Below are 19,347 nucleotides of genomic sequence, written 5' to 3'. Positions count from 1 at the left end.
ATTAACCTTTCTTTCTAAAAACAATTTTCTCAGTGCTTATTCACTTCCTAACTAGCTAGTTATTACAAGAGGAAATGGTAGGGGAAGAACGTGAATTAAAGGCACATATTAAACAAAACAGAAAATGTGGACTGTATTACTTTAGTAATAAAATATAGAACAGCACATAAATAGTGATAGGCTGCTAGCAGCTATACAGTATAAAGTTACTATTTATACATGATTGCTTGTGTGTTTAAGTGCATTTGAAAATAAACATGAAAATGCTATTGATTAATAAAAAGTAATGCCATCAGAAAAAAAGGATTGAGTATTCTTAAAAATAACCCTTGTTAGTACATAAAATAACACCTTTTACTATGTATGATAGATTCTTCAAAATGATAGTGACAGCTCTATTGTCAAAGATTTCACAAAAGCTCAGCATCTTATCATTGTTCAGGATGTGATTGGAGTGTCTTATTATCTTCATTCTTCTATTTAATTTCATGTTATTATATATGGGGTACAGTCCAATAGTCTTATTTCTTTACATTCATTTAGTATTAGTATTAAAAGTAAGCAATACATTTGTTGTATATAAAACCCTGTCATAAGATTATTAGTCAATCTTGTGTTTTATGGAAATGTGAATTTTAGTGCGATCTAGTTGTTTCACAGTCATAGAAAGTAGAGCCATCTAAATAGGTTTCTAATTTGGCTTTTCCGTATATTAAGCTGAAATTAATAGGCATGGACAGCTGTTTTCCCATTATTAGGGCTCATTGGCATGACATATGTAACTTTAGCCAATGAAATAGACATAAATACAGTATCTTGCTAGTTTCACCTTTTAGGATGTTTTTAACGGTATTCAAGAGTTATTGTGAATTATGGGAACATGAATATTAATTAGCTCTGTCATGAAAGGTATTTCTTGTACAATAGTCATATATATGCTCATGTATGCCATTGACTGTAACTAACTGTAGGATAATGATGAAGTATACTAAATGTGGTTAAAATGATAACCTGGTCAGACGTATTCAATTCAAGCCTTGGTGAAGCTCTAAAAACAACATTAAATTATTTGTTGAGCAATGCAAACCCTGGGTTGATTTCTCCAACCCAGAGGCCATCACTTTACATTCATTTACATTAATAAAAACCTTAACTAGATTGTACCCTTGACTAGATATAACCATCAGCATGCTCCCCCTTCCTCCAAATGTAAAAACTTCAGAGAATCCTTTCTCTCAGAGCTCATAATGCAGAGATGGTGATGTATTAAAATGAAATACTTTTTTCAGATGTTTTTTTCTTCTGTGAGAGTCCTGCCCTAATGTCATTGCTGAGTATACTGAACATGTCCATTAGATTAAATGTTAAGAAGGAGGTGGGGAAGTGAACCTTTGTCTCCATGGCAGGCAGTCTATTGCCTTGTCATTTACTGCTAAATGTGTTATGTAAATCCTTCTTTCTAATGGGACCTAAAACACTCAATATGTTATGTGCTGCAATTTTTTAACTTGTGTGAACACATGCATAATATACTGTATAGGAACAATTAATAGGTTTATCCCATGCTAAAAATTGAAGAAAGAAAACACAATGTTTCATCTTTGGAGCCTTCTTCGAGTGCTCTTCGGGTTCTTCTTCACACCCGAAGAAGGCTCCACAGCCAAAGCGTTGTGTTTTCTCTCTTCTCTTTTCAGCATGGAATAAACCTATTACTTGTTCCTTTGTAGCCTACACATGCTGACACAGTTACCCACCTGAACTACTGTATATTTTTGCCCATATAGTCCACAGTCCAGATCAAATTAAACTTCAAGGTGGTAACCTTGGATACTCCAAAAAGGGGTATCTAAAAGAAACTCTCCAATAAATATTATGCATTCAAGGATGACTGTCATTCAAAAGTCGCCATAGGGAGTTATGCAGCTATGTACATGTCACTACAAACTTGAAAAGAAACTTGTCTTTATGTGTCTGAAAGATGCTCCATATAGGTTTATGTCTTGTTTAAATTGTCAAAAAATGTATTTTCCTTAGTTTTAAATTTCTATACCTTGAATTATATGAGCTACAGGTAAAGTTGTGTATGAACCTGGGTACAATGGAGTGCATTGGAGAAAGCTTTGTATGTTGTTCTTCCCAATCAGAATGTAAGTACTAAATGTGTCATAAGCGATGCATATAAAATCTGAAGGAGACTGTGAGATACAGATGAGTAAAATATAAAGATGGCTCTAATTAAATTTTATAATGTAAGATATGTTTATGTTACTGTTTAAAATTTAAATTGTGGCACATTATTATTAAGAATGTATTAAGAATTAGGCAGCACACACAATTCCATCTCACATATTTTTAAATCACCCTGCCTACATTTTGATTTGTATCCCAAAGAAATCCTGTTTCATTTATGATTATATTTATTGAAAAAAAACTAAAAGCATATGAAATGGTACAATGATAGGATTTCTTTGTACAGGTCAATTACAGTAACGATAGTACAGCATAATTTTTCCTCTTAACTGACAAAGTCATTTAACCCTCTAAATTCCTAGATTGCTAATTATGCTTTGTATGTGGTAGCACAATGCAGAGTTTGATTTTTTTCATTTATTTTGTAGGCATGAGCTCTTCGGGCATGAATTACCAGTTCACATCATTTGAGGCTCTGTTTTGACCCTTGACCTTTATTCTTACAGGGTCAGCATCTGAGGGCTAGAGATTAGGCAGTTTTAAGGCTTGAGATAGCAATTGAAATGGAAAAAATTAGCTTGCACATTTCAGGAGCAAATGACCACAGTTGTCAAATAATTTTGCTTTTTTTAGCTGGTAAAGTTGGCTAGTTCCATGCTGTTGGAGTAGAAATTATTTTTATGCCTTTTCCATGATATACTGTAGCTACTTAATAATAACTGTTAAAATAGCCTAATCTTCAATTAACGTATCACTTTTCTTGGGTTTGAGAAAGGAAGAAGCATTGTTTTTTATGACCGTGTAACAGGACTGGACACAAAAGGAGTAATTTGAAATGGATCAAGATTTTTTTCCCTTTTTACTTTATTTTTCTCAACACAGAAAACAAAATGTAATGCTTTTTTTTCTTTGTTCATAGAAGATGTGGCTTTTTTGTTTGGGGAGAACATATAGTATACATATACATAGGGTATAAACTGTCCATGTGCAATATCCTTATAAAATATCCTTATGCAGTTGTCTTAATTGTTACCTGTAAAATTGATACATTTCTAGTTTAACCTAACCTCTGGAATACAATTTGTTTCAATCATTGTAATTCGATTTGGACATTTTAAATTATTTAACTTATTTAATTCACGAATGATCTAAAGTTTTATGTATTTTTATTCAGTAGTTTACACTTTTATTTCGCTCTTTTAAAGACATGTTGTTTTCATTTTGTCAGTGATGTCCTTTATATCAAGGAGCTGGTACAGTTTAGCATATTGAACTGGAAAAATTGAAAAATATTTAAAACTTGTTAATTGCATTATTTCTTTTTCTCTTAAAACAATTTTTTTAAGCATTGTAAATTAACTAACCATAAACATTTTCTTTAGAATGTCTTTGTCTTTTTTGAAAAACTGAAAATACTAAGAATGGCTCACCCATTTATTTAATTTGTATACTTTTTTAGCATGTTTTGGTTCCGGAGTAGACTCTTATAGAAGCCCTTGTTAACCACATGCTGTTAAATTTACAAAAGAAGCAAAAACAACCCAACACAATATGCAATGCATGTTTTAATTAAAACCTAAAGCTAAAAATACAGGAATTAACCACTGCTGTACCTGCTGTGATTTATTGCATTGTTTGATTTTTCTTATCAAGATACGTCTAAATTAGTGCTTTTTGTGGAAGCACTGTAGTTTCTCTGTTGAAGTGATTGGGATATGTGCCTTTTTGTCTAGTCCATTTAAAGCAGTTTCTTGGGAACATGAATGAAAGAAGGTGGGGGTGCGCAGAAATAGGTAGCTGGCCCCACATGAGTGCAGATCGAACCTAAATTCCTGTGCCCTCCCCCCTCCCCCCTCCTAGTGCTCTAATTGAAGATCCCACCATCCTTGACCCCATGCAGCCCTCTTGCTTATTCATGTAGAACATTTCTCTTTGTTTCTTTTAAATGAAGCTGATCAACATGGTCTTTAGAAAAATGCTGCTTTTACCTGTTTGTTTAAATGCAACTGTTGTTTTGTGTGTAACGTGTAGTTTTTTAAAACAAAAAAAGATTACTCAGTTTTTAAAAATGCATATTGTAGGATTGAATCTCCGTATGTTGTGTTTTAACAATTTGTAGAGCTGGATAACAGCAATTTTTAGTTCCTACTCTTTGTCTAAAAAGAAAGATGTATGTTTGAACACAGGTCATAATCTGACATACTGTATATGCAACAAGCCCATTTCATTTAACAGCAACAAATGATTGTATTAAGAGTATTGTAGTGTTTGTTTTGAATTTTCAAAAAAATTGCTTCTTGTTCAGATTTAATACTTAGGAGTTTTGATTTCTTTTTAAAAAAAGAAAAACTTAAAATGTTTATTTTAAGCCTGCATTTAGAAATCACTGTTTTTTACACAAACTTGAAAAAACTTTCAATTTTAGAATATGAAAATCTGTTTTTATGTTTTTTATTCACAAAAAACATTACTTGTAGTTCACTGAAATTATACTTCTAATATAGCTTTGAGCAAGTCTATTAGTTTTATGTTTTCATATCACACATCAACATAACTTCTGGATGGATTATTTAATTTATACCTGGACTGTTTTGTATAATGTTAATGTATTTTATGTTCTAAATAGTACAGATAATTATTTTGTTTTATTTATAATAGTAAATACATATATTATTTGTTATTATTTTGTTGTGTAAATATTTTAACAGTGGTGAATTTTAATGATGTATAGTGTCCATCCTGCCATGAGCAAAATAATTCTCTTCTGGTTTTGTTTTGTGTAACCCATAATCTTGGTAGTATTTTCAAAGTTTGTAAGGTTAAATTTCTATACCTATTAAAATAAAAAATAAGTAAACTTTTAAAAAAATATATGAACAAGATTAATTGGATAAGCTTTACTAAACTGAATACTATATTTTCATGTTACTAAAGTACCCTTGTGAATCCAATGGAAAAAAGTGTTTTCATGTCTTACTGTAGATAATATACTCATCTTATGTAGAATGTTTTTTTAAATCATTTGGCATGCAGTTCATAAACTGTTACTTGATTAAATAACTATAATAATAATTATCATAATCTATATTAGCATTTTTGTTGTTGTAATTACAAATATCTAAATAATACTAATTTAAGCAAACGTTTAGTTTTGCAATTATAATAACAAAAAGCTCTGGGTATAGATGGAATGCTTTTTCTTGGCCAGATAATGCCAAGTCTCAGTACGTTTTTCTCTCTATATTTAGATACTAATGTCATTTTATGCCGTTACATGTTATATTACCTTGAAAACAGGAAGTTACCTAGAAACTTAAGAGGCCCTGCTAGAAAGAAAGGGTTGTTTTCTTTGTAACAAATAACTTTGTACTTGTGAAGTTAATTTGCATAGTGAAAGTGAATACAGGAAAGTGAAGCAAGAAAGTGACTCCTTTACTTAGAAAAATGTATTACTTAAAAGGTATTTTTGTTTCAACATACACACTTTAAACCTATGTAAGTTATGTAATGTGCTCATGGCAATTCAAATTATGGTCACACAGACTAAAATTCTACCAAAAAAAAGAAAATCTTCATTCATCACTAGCTTCTGAAAAGAAAATGGAGGCAATTGATGTATCCTTGGAATTTACCTTTGTCAGTTTATTACCCCTTGTAGCGAGGTGTTCATTTGCCTTTTAGTTGAAAGAATCCTACAAGCAGCATTCAGAACCTGAACTAAATGATACAATGGCGCCTGGCTGGTTCTTTTAAACTGAGACCCTGAAAAATTGTAGTTGAGGAGTGTGTGGTAATGGATTTACTATGACTCCTTGGAAGGAGATAAAAAACAGTGATTGCATGCCCGTAAATGCTTTTTACAACAAATGGGGTTCGGGTTTGGAAACTGCACCCAAAGACTGTCTCAAGTGATTGAATATAAATAGTAATCACCAAGTCCACAAAAACTGGTAACTATCCAAAACTAAGGGATTGAGAGAGAAAGATGAGACCATAAATAAGTCTGATTGAAAGTTTGTGTTCACTGTTATTTTTTAACCAGCACTTGCCTAACTGCAGAGTTCAATCCCAATTAAAATCACACCAAAACCCACGAAACAAGTGAAAGAGATACCCGTCTGAAACTGGTATAGTTGGGAGAGTTATAGCTCGAAACCCATTGTTCAGACAAGAAAACCAGAAGGAAAATAGCAAATATGGACAGCATCTAAGTCATTAACGAATCTAAATAACAACAGTTGATCTTTTGCGTTTCTTTGAGGAAAGAGCATGTTACAAAAATAACCAGGTGAGAGACACGAGAATATTGTGTAAAAACAAAGGATTATAACATGAAAATGGTGTATCATTATGCAACTAGGAGATGCAGTAAAAGTTATAAGGTATGTTTGTAAAATGATGATTGAATTCCACACTTCAGTGTCACATAGTGCCCTTTTGTGTATTTTTTCAACAAGAATGTAACACACAGCTTGTCTGGGACAGGCTAAACCTAAGGATATTTTCAATACAAATTTAGTACAATCTTTTCTACATTCTTTAAAGATTGCAATAATTATAGTGATAATTATTGTTTTCCCAATGCATGCAGTAGACCAGTATCAATGTATATTCTTGTGTTATTAGATATTTTGCCTAATTTTTCATCTTTGCTTTAGTTGAGGGTACAATTGATGTAATTGTAAAAAGCTACGCAAACCATGTATTTTAGAATGCCTTACACTTACACTCAAGGTTAGCACAATTTATATAAATGTGATGAATACTTCCTTTTTAATATAATGGTTAGTGGAGAACCAAGGGTTAAAACAAGCAAGCCTTAAGCACAAATGGTGCAGTGGGCTGTTGTTTTTCTGTTCAGAGGTGGTTGACCATTTCCATTTTTGTGTAAATCCCCTGAGAACGAATGCATTTCAGAATAGTGGTATGATCTGTGCCGCTGGTGAGTGATTGACAAGGAAAGAATAAATAGTCAAAAGAAGAGAATTAATGCCACACCCCTCCCCCCTGTGAGTACACACACACAACCCTGCACAAACACACACAACTTAAAGCCATCCTTTTGTAACAGGAAGGCCCTTCTCTGTGCTGGTTTTGCGACCTCAGTGTTTTGTTTCTCCCTTGTGTTTTGTTCTGGGTGTAGAAATGACCGCCAATTAAAAAAAAAACACATATGTGGACAGTGATGGGGGACCTATGCACTGAAGTGATGATGTGGCAGCCGGGTGTTGGTCAATTGGTCAGGGGAAATGGGTCACTAAATCACATAACACTGTGCATACCATAGTGACTGATTAAATTGAACTGGCCTTTGTTATAGTCTAAAATATTGTTTAAGCCTTTTAAAGTAATTAAACCTAAAGAGATCTATTAGCTATGCTTGAGAATTGAGCACTTGTTATGTTTTCCTTAATCAAATTCTGTCACATTTAAATAATCCAGTGTTTCTTTCTGAAAGAAAATGTGATACATTGATAAAGGTCTAAAGTTTCTCTTATAATGTAGGTTTTTATGCACTTATCCAGACATTATTAAATTGTATTTTAAAGCTGTGCTGTTGATTTATTTTAAAACAAATAACCTTAAACTACCAAAACCCAAAAGGATACAGAACAGATTTCATCACCTGCACTGCTTTGAAAAAAAGCAAGAATGGGTTAGGGAAAGGGGAGGAGGATTTCTTTGTTATTGATGTTATACATATCTGCTTGTATAAAATAATAATAAATAAAATATTATTTTCAATCTGAACTCATCATGAAACTCACTCATGATTTTTTCATTTGGTTATATTACGTGTGTAATTATATCTTTTAGATTTGTTTAGGAACAAAGCTTTTTTTTCTTCTGAATTGTTTAGAGTATAGCATATTGTAATATATTTCATTGATCTATTATTTGATCTATAATTAGTAGTGGTAAAAAGGGAAAACACCTTAAGTAAATCGGGCATATTATGCTGGGAACATTCTGGACAGATGAAGCATTTAATTTGATCATCATATTGGTATTTTGTTGGTTGTGAGGATGTTGGTGTCTCTGTGTTACATGAATAAAGAGAAATCAATAAATGATCTCAGTCACAATTTAGATGATTAAGAGCTGCCTATTATCTTGCACAAAATATATTTGCCGGTAAAATAGTCGAATCTTTCAGTAGCAAATGCGTCTGTATAAATGTGATACTACCAGTCGGGGAATGTGTTGTGCTGCCATCTAGTGTGCTTCTGTTGAAATTACATTTGTATCTACCTTACAATAAAATCTTACTTTATGGCCAAAAACACAAATATGAGGTGCATTTTAAAACCAATGTTGCGCATATTAATAATTATAAAGTAGTTTTACATATATATATAGCTTTTTCTTCACATTCTTGGCTTAAATTATATCCTTATGAAGATGTGATTACACATTTTAATATAAACACTCCTCAAACAATAATTGCTGTCTGTTTCTGCTTCTTCTCTTGGTAGATGCTATAACTGTGGTGGCCTTGATCACCATGCTAAGGAATGTAACTTACCACCCCAGCCAAAGAAGTGCCATTACTGTCAGAGCATCCTGCACATGGTGGCCAACTGCCCTCACAAGACTCTTACACAGCAACCCACAAGTGCTCAGGGAAGATACGAAACCGAACTACAGCCTTCTACCTCTGCTTTCCTGAGAGAGGGACCATACTCACTACCACCTTATTCTCTGGAGGGAAGAGTGGAGGCACAGGAGCGACCAGTCCGCTCCCCACAGGAAGCATCCTCCAGCAAGTCTTCTGTATCCCCAGAAGATTCCAGTCGGAAAGGACCTTCTGTCCAGAAAAGGAAAAAGACCTAATCGAAGTCTTAGCTGAAAGTTCAAAAAGTTTCCTTTGGAGTCTGTATACAGCATCTACCTCATACTCGCAAAAAGTACAGGGGAAGTCATTTCAGTCAATGCAGCTCTAGCTTTAAAACAAAGAAACAAACACAAAACTACTGTCTTAAAAACTGTGAATCTGTATTTAACTTGTCCTCCTCTACCAAACATGAAGCACACATTTAAGGTGGTTTTTCAAATTTCACTCACTTTGATATAATTTAACCGAACTCAGCATTCCAGACAAATTCCTTGGAACTGTTATTTAATCAGTTTACTTGTGGACAAACCACTTTTCTATTTTATTTCTGAACAGCTTTGTCGTACAATTTTCCAGGCCTTCTTCTCTTTATGGGGTGACCAGGACAATTGCCAAACATAAACCAAAGGATACTTTGATTGGTATATCTGCCCCAGCAAAGAGAAACACCAAGGAATACCTTAAAATGCATTTGTGTGGAAAACCCTTTTAAGGATGCAAATATCATGGCAGCGTTTGACCCAATCAAGGCAATATATTATATTTGAGATGCTGACAACTGCCATCAGCTTTTATTTCTTATTATGAATGTTTCTATTGTGTGCCTGTGTTGCGAGTGCTCTTATACTGGATGGTGATTAATTCTGTGATCTTTTAGTATCTGTTAAAACGTGTTGCTTGAAAGTTGTTTTTGTGTGTTTCTACTGCCGTGTAGAACCTGTTTCTGTTGTAAATACAAAGGCAACATGTTAAGATTATTGTATGCTTGGTGGTTTTACTTGAGGCCTGCTTTTTATTTCTTGTGGATTATGTTAATTTGTCTTGAGTTTATTAGTGTGCATTAAACCTTAAAGGTATGCATGCAACCATAGATGTTTAAAGAAAAAGAAAAACTAAGGACGAACTTTAGCAAAAGAACTCTAAATAGATCATTCGTAGCAAATTAAACAGTGAATAAATCCCATTATTTAATTTGCTTTGTGGAATCTAAAACTTAAATGGTAGATATTTGAATATCTTCATCTTAGTTGTAAAGAATTAATTTAAGTTCTGAAAATGTATATAAATATATCTATATAAAATTACTATTAATTTTAAACCTATCGATTGTGATTATTTTGTTTTTGTTTCTACAGCAAATTGAGAATGAATGCACAAACTTTAAAGTGCATGAATTCACTTTTGAATTCAAGTAAGCGTGGCCTCAAGTTGGTAAAGTCCAGCACCAAACAATTAATTTACTTTTGTTTTACAGTAAGAGATTTACTGCTGCTTTTGTTTTTAACAGTTCTGAATGTTGCCAGAGGAAAACTAATGGCACTGATTACATATGACTACACTTGAATTTTTCAAAAGTGTTCAGAAGAACTATCCAATGATATCATGCTGTACAATGCGAAACATACTCTGCTTTGACGATATTGAATGTGAAATTTACCTCTTAAAAGTGAATCCTCACATTATCTGAGGAATACCACTTTATTTAATGTGTTTTGACAAATCAATGACATTTCCTTATAATAATCAAGAAGACAACCAAGTATTTTCAGGAAAGGCACATGTCATTTTGAAATTCTATACCAAAGTTTCTTGACTTTATTGAAGGAATAAATGAACGAACAATGCCTAAATGGTATTCCCTGTTACTCCAAAAAAATACAAAAAGCTCAGCACTAAGAGTTTTACACAGGTCTAGAATCAATTTTAGAGTGCATTTTTCTTAAATCTGCAGGCACTCTAAATGATTTAAAAAAGGCAACAGCACAAACCAAACTATAGCTCTTTGACTGTTAGTTTCACATTTTCCATGACATTTACACACTCATAGAACATCTCAGGATGAAGAACTCTACTCAGGGAATTTACCAAGAAAGTGTACTTTTCTTTACAAAACAGTCTGCAAACGTCTTAAATGTATTCTGATCAATTAGATGTAGTGTTTGATATCTATATATGTTTTATGTACTGATATTAGTAACTACCTCTGAGTTATACATAGTCTTACATTTCTAATAATCAGATGATTTTTTTGTATTTTATTTCATATAAAGATAACTAGAATTGTACTGAATACTTGTGTAAGTATCAGGGCTCTATTGATTTTTACACAAGTTATGAATTTTATACTGTTTTGAAGATGGTAATATGACAGTAATCTCAAGTTTTCTGTTTACAGCAAAAAGCCTACCTCATTCTTTTCAGTTAGTAATTTTTGATGCTCTAACTTAATAGGAGGCTAAGGATTCTTTGGTCAAATCTGACATTTCTTTTTAAATTATGCACTGTTTTAAACTGTAACACCATGAACAAAACAAAGCATGTAACACCGAACAAGTGTTTGGTCCTTTATGTCATTTAAAGGGTTTGTGGTATTAAGGAGAATCAAAAAAAATATGAGCTAGTGTTTTTGACCCCCAACTGAAAGGTGCATATTCTAAGTTTGCAACATCTTTAACTAAGAAGAGAAAAAATAGTAATATATTTAAGCATAGGATGTCTTTATCAATTTACAGAATATTGACTAGGCTTTTAATTCTGCAAAAAAATGGTTTGTTTTCTTTCTGGGATTGCAGTGCTACTTCAAGTGGTGAATTCGAGATTGGGACAATGCAAAATAAACATCTCTTATGGACACATAGAAGCTAAGAAATTCTTCCACAAATATGAAATAAATATATAACGAGTTCCATAAGACAGTCAGGAAAAACTCCAAACTATTTGTATTTTTTTTAGAACTAACTTATTCTTCAAAACGTTGATGAAATGAAAAAATCACTTTTTACATAAAGGACTGTACTAAACCAAAGATCAAACATTAGTCCAACACTGCCACCGTCTGCTGAACAACGAATATGCCACTGTTTATATTTGGTGATGATTATTACATTTTGCTTGCTCGTCTTTTAGTGTGTATGTGGATCAAAGTTATAGGTTTTTAACTGGGGTAGGAAGGAGTTTTGAATCATCTGCATGCAAAGGTCAGTTTCAAATTTCCAATCTGAAAAGATGTTCATAAGACATAAGTTTAGGCATGTGAAGATATTTGTTCAGTAATTGTGCATACATGTGACATTATTAGTAAAATAATTTGTATTAAAATATTTAAATGGCATATGTAGTGATCCAACTTTAAGGTGTTTGTACACATGCGTTTCTTCATTTTCAGTGAAACCTTTAAAATCATTGGTTTTGCAGTATTTCATTTATGTGAAACATTTCTTTGACAATATACTTAAGTCATCGAGCATACAATGATTACAGCGTAAGATGTACAGTTCTCTAAATTTTCTAAAATCAACATAACTACTGATTTTTCTCCCCTCTGACCCATCTAGCTTAAAAATAAAGGGATACAGTATTTATCAATCCATCATTCCACAAGTAAATGACCACAAGATTGCTAGGGCTACCTCATGTTTTAACAAATACAGGTATCACAAATAGTGATAGTTTTATAAGTACTAGTTCAATATGCTGCTTGTATTACAAATATACTGGAGACCAAAGCAAGGTCTGTATCCCCTTGTTTACTGTGAGTTTTTCAGAATTAACTGTCAAGTTTGTGTTTTAACATACCTCAGTTATAAAGATTGGCATTAAACTTTTTATTTCAGAATTTCAAAAGCTGTAATTGGATTGTACAAAAAAAAATTATGAGATTATGGTCAGTTCATTCTGTTTCTTTTTAATGTTGGAGTAAAGCACTGACTGCTTTTTTGCATATCACATTTTATAACCATTTTAAATGTACTGACTTTTTGTTTCTGTGAATCTCGGATTTTCTGAGGTCTTAAAAGTTTTACTTGGTTGAAATAAAACCTATTATATTGCCATTTTACCCAGATTTCTGTTCATTTATTGTATGATGAAGTTGAATTCAATACTTACATTTACTTGGATCTCCTGTGTGGAATGAGAGTCCCATAAACAATAGATTGCAAATGAGGGAATCCTATAAACAGTACATTTCTAGTTCATATTTTGTTTGCAGTTGATTTATATTCCTTATGGGGTCCATATGCTGATATTGTTTTTCAAAGATATTTTACTTAAAACACAAGAATGTTTCTTGCTACCTGGTGTGTGTCATTTTCACCTAAATGCCGCTGGATGCTTCTTTGGATTGCAGACTTAGTACACCTGTATATCACTTGTTAAATCATATATGAAACAGAAGAAAGGTTACAGAAGAGAACCATGCAGCATAAATCATTCTATTAATAGTGGCTTGGAGTCATGCATGAAAAGCCTGCATGACTCCATGCATATAGGGGATAGTTCTATCCCCTATAAAATTGAAACGAAAGGCATAATAACAAAAATATACTGATTGAATAATGTATTTTGCTAAAACATAAAAAGTAATGCTGTAGCTGTAATTGTTTTAGCTTTGCTGGGAGCACAGTTACATTTGTCATAAATTATACCTGGACTTATAAGTCTCACATTTATTTACACCCCTGTAGTTAGTACTTTGTAAATCTTCCTCTGGCATCAATTACATTGAAAAGAACCTGTAGTGTACTATAACATTCTGGCACTTCAGCAGCGGGCGTTTTGACCATTTTTCTAGGCAGAATTGCTCTAGGTCTTTCAGAAGTATTGGTTTCCATTTGTAAACTACTTTCTTGATTTCAAAACACATTTTTTTTTATTGGGATGTGGTCTGGAGATCGAGAGGTACAGTAGAAAACTTACATTCTGTGTGCAGCTAACAAGTCTTAGTTGAGCTGAATATTGTTTAGCTCAGTGTTATGCTGACGAATTTAATCTTCTTTTTTACAGGGAACTTGGTGTTTGGACAAAATGTCCTGGTACACATTGGAATTCGTGATTCCCTCTTGTCTTGTCTTGTGCCCCGGGACCCAAAGATGAGCTTTACCTTTTTTGTAACAAACATAACACTCATGAGCATGTGCAAAACCTCCATTTTCATTTTCTTTGACTATATGACATGGTTTGAATTTTTATTCAGATGTAGTTTGGCAAATTTGAGTTGCCTCTTTTTATGGCATATACAGTGCCTTGCGAAAGTATTCGGCCCCCTTGAACTTTTCAACATTTTGCCACATTTCAGGCTTCAAACATAAAGATATAAATTTTTTATTTTATGTGAAGAATCACCAACAAGTGGGACACAATTGTGAAGTGGAACGAAATCTATTGGATTTTTGAAACTTTTTTAACTAATAAAAAAATGAAAGTGGGGCGTGCAAAATTATTCGGCCCCCTTGCGTTAATACTTTGTAGAGCCACCTTTTGCTGCGATTACAGCTGCAAGTCGCTTGGGGTATGTCTCTATCAGTTTTGCACATCGAGAGACTGAAATTCTTGCCCATTCTTCCTTGCAAAACAGCTCGAGCTCAGTGAGGTTGGATGGAGAGCGTTTGTGAACAGCAGTTTTCAGCTCTTTCCACAGATTCTCGATTGGATTCAGGTCTGGACTTTGACTTGGCCATTCAAACACCTGGAGACGTTTATTTGTGAACCATTCCTTTGTAGATTTTGCTGTATGTTTGGGATCATTGTCTTGTTGGAAGATAAATCTCCGTCCCAGTTTCAGGTCTTTTGCAGACTCCAACAGGTTTTCATCCAGAATGGTCCTGTATTTGGCTGCATCCATCTTCCCCTCAATTTTAACCATCTTCCCTGTCCCTGCTGAAGAAAAGCAGGCCCAAACCATGATGCTGCCACCACCATGTTTGACAGTGGGGATGGTGTGTTGAGGGTGATGAGCTGTGTTGCTTTTACGCCAAACATATCGTTTTGCATTGTGGCCAAAAAGTTCGATTTTGGTTTCATCTGACCAGAGCACCTTCTTCCACATGTTTGGGGTGTCTCCCAGGTGGCTTGTGGCAAACTTTAGACGAGACTTTTTATGGATATCTTTGAGAAATGGCTTTCTTCTTGCCACTCTTCCATAAAGGCCAGATTTGTGCAGTGTAAGACTGATTGTTGTCCTATGGACAGACTCTCCCACCTCAGCTGTAGTTCTCTGCAGTTCATCCAGAGTGATCATGGGCCTCTTGGCTGCATCTCTGATCAGTCTTCTCCTTGTCTGAGCTGAAAGTTTAGAGGGACGGCAAGGTCTTGGTAGATTTGCAGTGGTCTGATACTCCTTCCATTTCAAGATGATCGCTTGCACAGTGCTCCTTGGGATGTTTGAAGCTTGGGAAATCTTTTTGTATCCAAATCCGGCTTTAAACTTCTCCACAACAGTATTACGGACCTGCCTGGTGTGTTCCTTGGTCTTCATGATGCTCTCTGCGCTTTCAACAGAACCTTGAGACTATCACAGAGCAGGTGCATTTATACAGAGACTTGATTACACACAGGTGGATTCTATTTATCACCATCAGTCATTTAGGACAACATTGGATCATTCAGAGATCCTCGCTGAACTTCTGGAGTGAGTTTGCTGCACTGAAAGTAAAGGGGCCGAATAATTTTGCACGCCCCACTTTTCATTTTTTTATTAGTTAAAAAAGTTTCAAAAATCCAATAGATTTCGTTCCACTTCACAATTGTGTCCCACTTGTTGGTGATTCTTCACATAAAATAAAAAATTTATATCTTTATGTTTGAAGCCTGAAATGTGGCAAAAGGTTGAAAAGTTCAAGGGGGCCGAATACTTTCGCAAGGCACTGTATACTTATGATTAAGCATTTGATTCATTAAAGATGTTAACTAAACTAGGATGAAGGAGGCACAGCTGTGAGGTTTTCCTTAAAATAAAGTGAGAAAGAATCTGTATTAAGTATAAAGCAGTTAGGATTTTTGTAGAAAGAATTTACAAAAGGAATTAGGGATTCATTTGGAAGATGTAAAGGGTTTAATAGGTTTGCTACTGGGAAAGCAATGGGATATACAGTACGTTTTAAGATGGTAAACAGAATTTTCAGGAAAAAGTTTGCACTAACACATCTTTCAAAAAATGCTATTTAAATGGTCATGGTTAAGATGCACAATGAACTTGTTAGGAAGATACAGGAAGATCTAAGTGGTTGAAAAGATGATTGTGTGGTTTTGAATGAACTAGTATGGGTTATTGATGAAGATGATATATGAACTGGATCATGGACAGTGGTGGTTAAATTGCATGTGTGTCAAAAAGGTTATGGACTTCTGCAGGTGGAGAAATGGGCCATCTGGTTGTGGCTTGTACTAAAGTGCTTTGAAAATGTCTGGTGCTGGATCATGAGATTGAGAACTGCCCAAAAAATAGAGCATCACCTGAAGAGACCACACGTTTAGAAATTGTCTAAAAGCATCTGCAAAAAAAGTTAAGTGGAGCGAAGTGCAAAATGTTATGGTAAAAGTAGAGAAAAGAAAACAGATAGATGTGGATAAAGAAATTAAAAAAAATCAGGAAGTAAGACTGGAGAAAGAAGAGGTTAAAGGTGTGGTAGATGAATGTGTGGAAGAGGAGAGCAGTGAAGAGGATGTGAGGCAGAGTAGGATGGACGTGTTTATGTTGGAGAGAACTATTGCCTTTGGATAAGAGGTCAGAAAGAGAGAAAGGAAGAGAAAATTTTTTAATTGATCATTTACTGGAGTCAGAAGATTATAACCTAGTGACTTTGGTAGAGCCAACTTCTTCATTAGAGGAGGAAGTAATGGGTGTTGATAAAAGAGCCTGCTGGGAAAGTGTGTGGGGGAATGGAAGGTAAAAGGAAGCATTCTGGGAGATGGAGATTTAGTGGAGGAGGAGGGAGTATCACCTCATACTGTTAGATGCCCAGAGTTGGGAATTTGCTCATCACTGGAAAACCTAGAGGAGGAAGAGAGTGAAGGGGAGGAAAAGTGCTTTAGAAGAAGATGGAGGGGAGTGGACACTGCTGAAGTGAATGTGAAGATCTTTTGTAGAAATGTAGAAAATGGCTGCTTTATGTTTATTTATGGCTCTCACTAATGCAGTGCTAAATGTGAGAGGGGGTCTGTCATTGCAGATTAATGTTGACTTGTTTGGAGGGAATAGATGTAGATGTGCTGTCTTTACAAGTCTGTGACCATCCTTACAAAACCCATTAGGAAAGGGTTAGGAAAGGTTGTGGGTGAAGGTACCCTCCTTTTGGAGTGGTTCCAATGAAAATAGAGAAGATGGGGTTGCTGTATAAGTTAAAAGTAAAGGAGTGATGATAAAACAGCGTATAGTGCTAAAAAGTGGAAGATCCTTACAACTTAATAGGGCCTATTTTGGTGAGGATGTGAATTTTATTAATGTTTATGGACTTTCAGAGGTGATGGAGAGGGTTTTGTAAAGTGTTTGAATAGTTGAGCCGTACTAGGTAGGGGAAGGACAGTTTGTGGGAGTTTTAGTTGTCTCCTGAATCCTTTGTATTGGGGAGAAACAGATGGGCTATGTCTATGATGCTTTTAAAAAGTATTTTAAAAGATTTTAGTTTACAGGATTCCTTAAGTATAGTGTGACCAATGGAGAAATGATTTACCCGGGTAAAAGCTAACGAGAAACAAGCTACAAGCTACAAAGCATAGATTTGATTTTTGGTAGATTCTTGGAATGTGCAAGAGTAGTTTGATTCCTGTTACATTCCTTATTTAAGATTGGGAGTGGATACTGGAATAAATACTGAGCTTTTAGAAGATGAATTAGTGAGTAATTTTTAGAGAAAAATACAAGGACTGGCAGATGATGAAGGATTTGATTTACAGAAATTTAATAAGTGGGTAAAAAGAAGGCAAAGGAGCAATGAAGGATAAAAGAGTTAGAAAAGAGGTTGCATTTAAACTATATGCTGCACCACTTGGGAGAAGAAATAGAAGATGTGAAAAAGGCACTAAGGAATGTGTATGAAGAAAGAGGGAAATGAAAGTTTTTAAGTAGGGAAAAGTTAGAACAGGGAGAAGAGTGCTCCCATTTCTTTCTTAAGAAAGGGATGAGGTCTTCATAGACAAGAAGGTTTCGAAGTGAATATAACAAAATAAATGCTTTAGACAATGGAAGGCATTTATAAAGATTTCTATGCAGTTAAGAATTTAGTTAAGACACGTTAGTGGAAAACGTGTTGAGGGAGTTGATAACGAGGGTAAAAGTGGATGAGAGTCTTTAAAGAAATTTTACATTGGAAAAGCTAGAAAAAGCATGAGGTCCTTTAAGCTGGAAAAAGCTCCTGCAGTGCCATTGGATATTTGTAGGAAATTCTGGTGGATTTCCTGTGGCCAGAACTGGTGAGTCTTTTTAAGGACAGTGAAAAGAAAAGTGTTTTGCTCTAGAACTTACAGTTGGGGATAGGGTTATGGATGATAAAAGAGGAGGAGGGAATAAATTGTAAGTTTTATCTTTAACACATTATACAATTATAAAATTAATTATAATTACAATTATACACTGTGAATAAAAGAAAACTTTTTTTCTTTACAGTAAGGCAGCTTTGCTGGCTTTCAGCAATCATCATGAGAATACAGCTCATGGCCTACAATGTATTCAGTTCCAGCAAGCCACTTGTGTGCATTTCCCAGTTTATACAATTTGTAACGGACTTTACCTGGTAGGTTTCTGGGCTAAGTGACCTACTTCCAAAAGTTTGGATTTAGCCTGCAAAGATGAAACACGCTTAATGGTAGCTGCCATAAAATCGGTTTTGATTGAGGGATACTGCAGAATGCCAGGTATGACCAATTAGGAGTCTCTCAAAGATAAAGGGGGACACATAAGTTACTAAAGTCAGTTGTTTGACACTACTTTATCTTCTGTGTAAAATCTGTGAGAATCTGTGAATCCTTCATCACTTGTGCTTTTTGTATCAACAGACTTTAATTTTCTTGTCTCTCCTGCCACCTTGTCATGCAGTAAATAACATAGAAAAAGCAATATCTGGTGTGCTGCTCTTTTCATACGACATATGGACCCTGACGTATTTCACATTACCTTTGGGCAAGTTACCCAACAATCAGAGACTGAAGATGAGCCTTTTTTTCCTTCAGAACATCATGCTTTTTGCAGAAAATAAGAGTCTTTCTAATTATACTTCTAATGGGAAAGATATTATCTGATCTGCACTCAGGAAAAAATGTCACGAGATGAGTTCAGTGTTCCCAGAAAAAATATAAACTTTATTTAATACAGAATACAGTTATAAAAATTGGTTTGTAACAATTATGCTTCACTCCATCTACTGCTCCACTAAAATCACTTTAATACTGGTCTGGCTTTTCTAAGGGGGGCCATTGTAAATATGAAGGGATTGCACAGTGGTTAACATTGCTGCCTCACGAGGTGGGGCCCCGTGTTCAATTCTGAACCTGAGGTGTGTGGACTTTGTATGTCACACTGTGTCTGCATGGGGTTCCTGCCACAGTCA

The 19,347-nt window shown here is 34.5% G+C and overlaps 1 protein-coding gene across 2 annotated transcripts in view; it reads left to right on the top strand.

Moving 5' to 3' along the window:
- The window catches only part of lin28b (lin-28 homolog B (C. elegans)), a 61,942-nt gene extending 50,583 nt beyond the window's left edge, over positions 1 to 11,359 (top strand). For both annotated transcript variants that reach the window (XM_088625702.1, XM_088625703.1), the window contains one exon: positions 8,667 to 11,359. In XM_088625702.1, the coding sequence (XP_088481828.1) occupies positions 8,667 to 9,024 (358 nt within the window). In that variant the 3' untranslated portion in view covers positions 9,025 to 11,359. The remainder of the gene's footprint in view (positions 1 to 8,666) is intronic.
- Positions 11,360 to 19,347: the final 7,988 nt, after the last annotated feature.

This window comes from Lepisosteus platostomus, chromosome 3, assembly GCF_059453375.1.
Source record: "Lepisosteus platostomus isolate fLepPlt1 chromosome 3, fLepPlt1.hap1, whole genome shotgun sequence".
Lineage (NCBI taxonomy): Eukaryota > Metazoa > Chordata > Actinopteri > Semionotiformes > Lepisosteidae > Lepisosteus > Lepisosteus platostomus.
The sequence above is the reverse complement of the archived record's forward strand: the minus strand, read 5'-3'. Positions and strand labels throughout refer to the sequence as shown.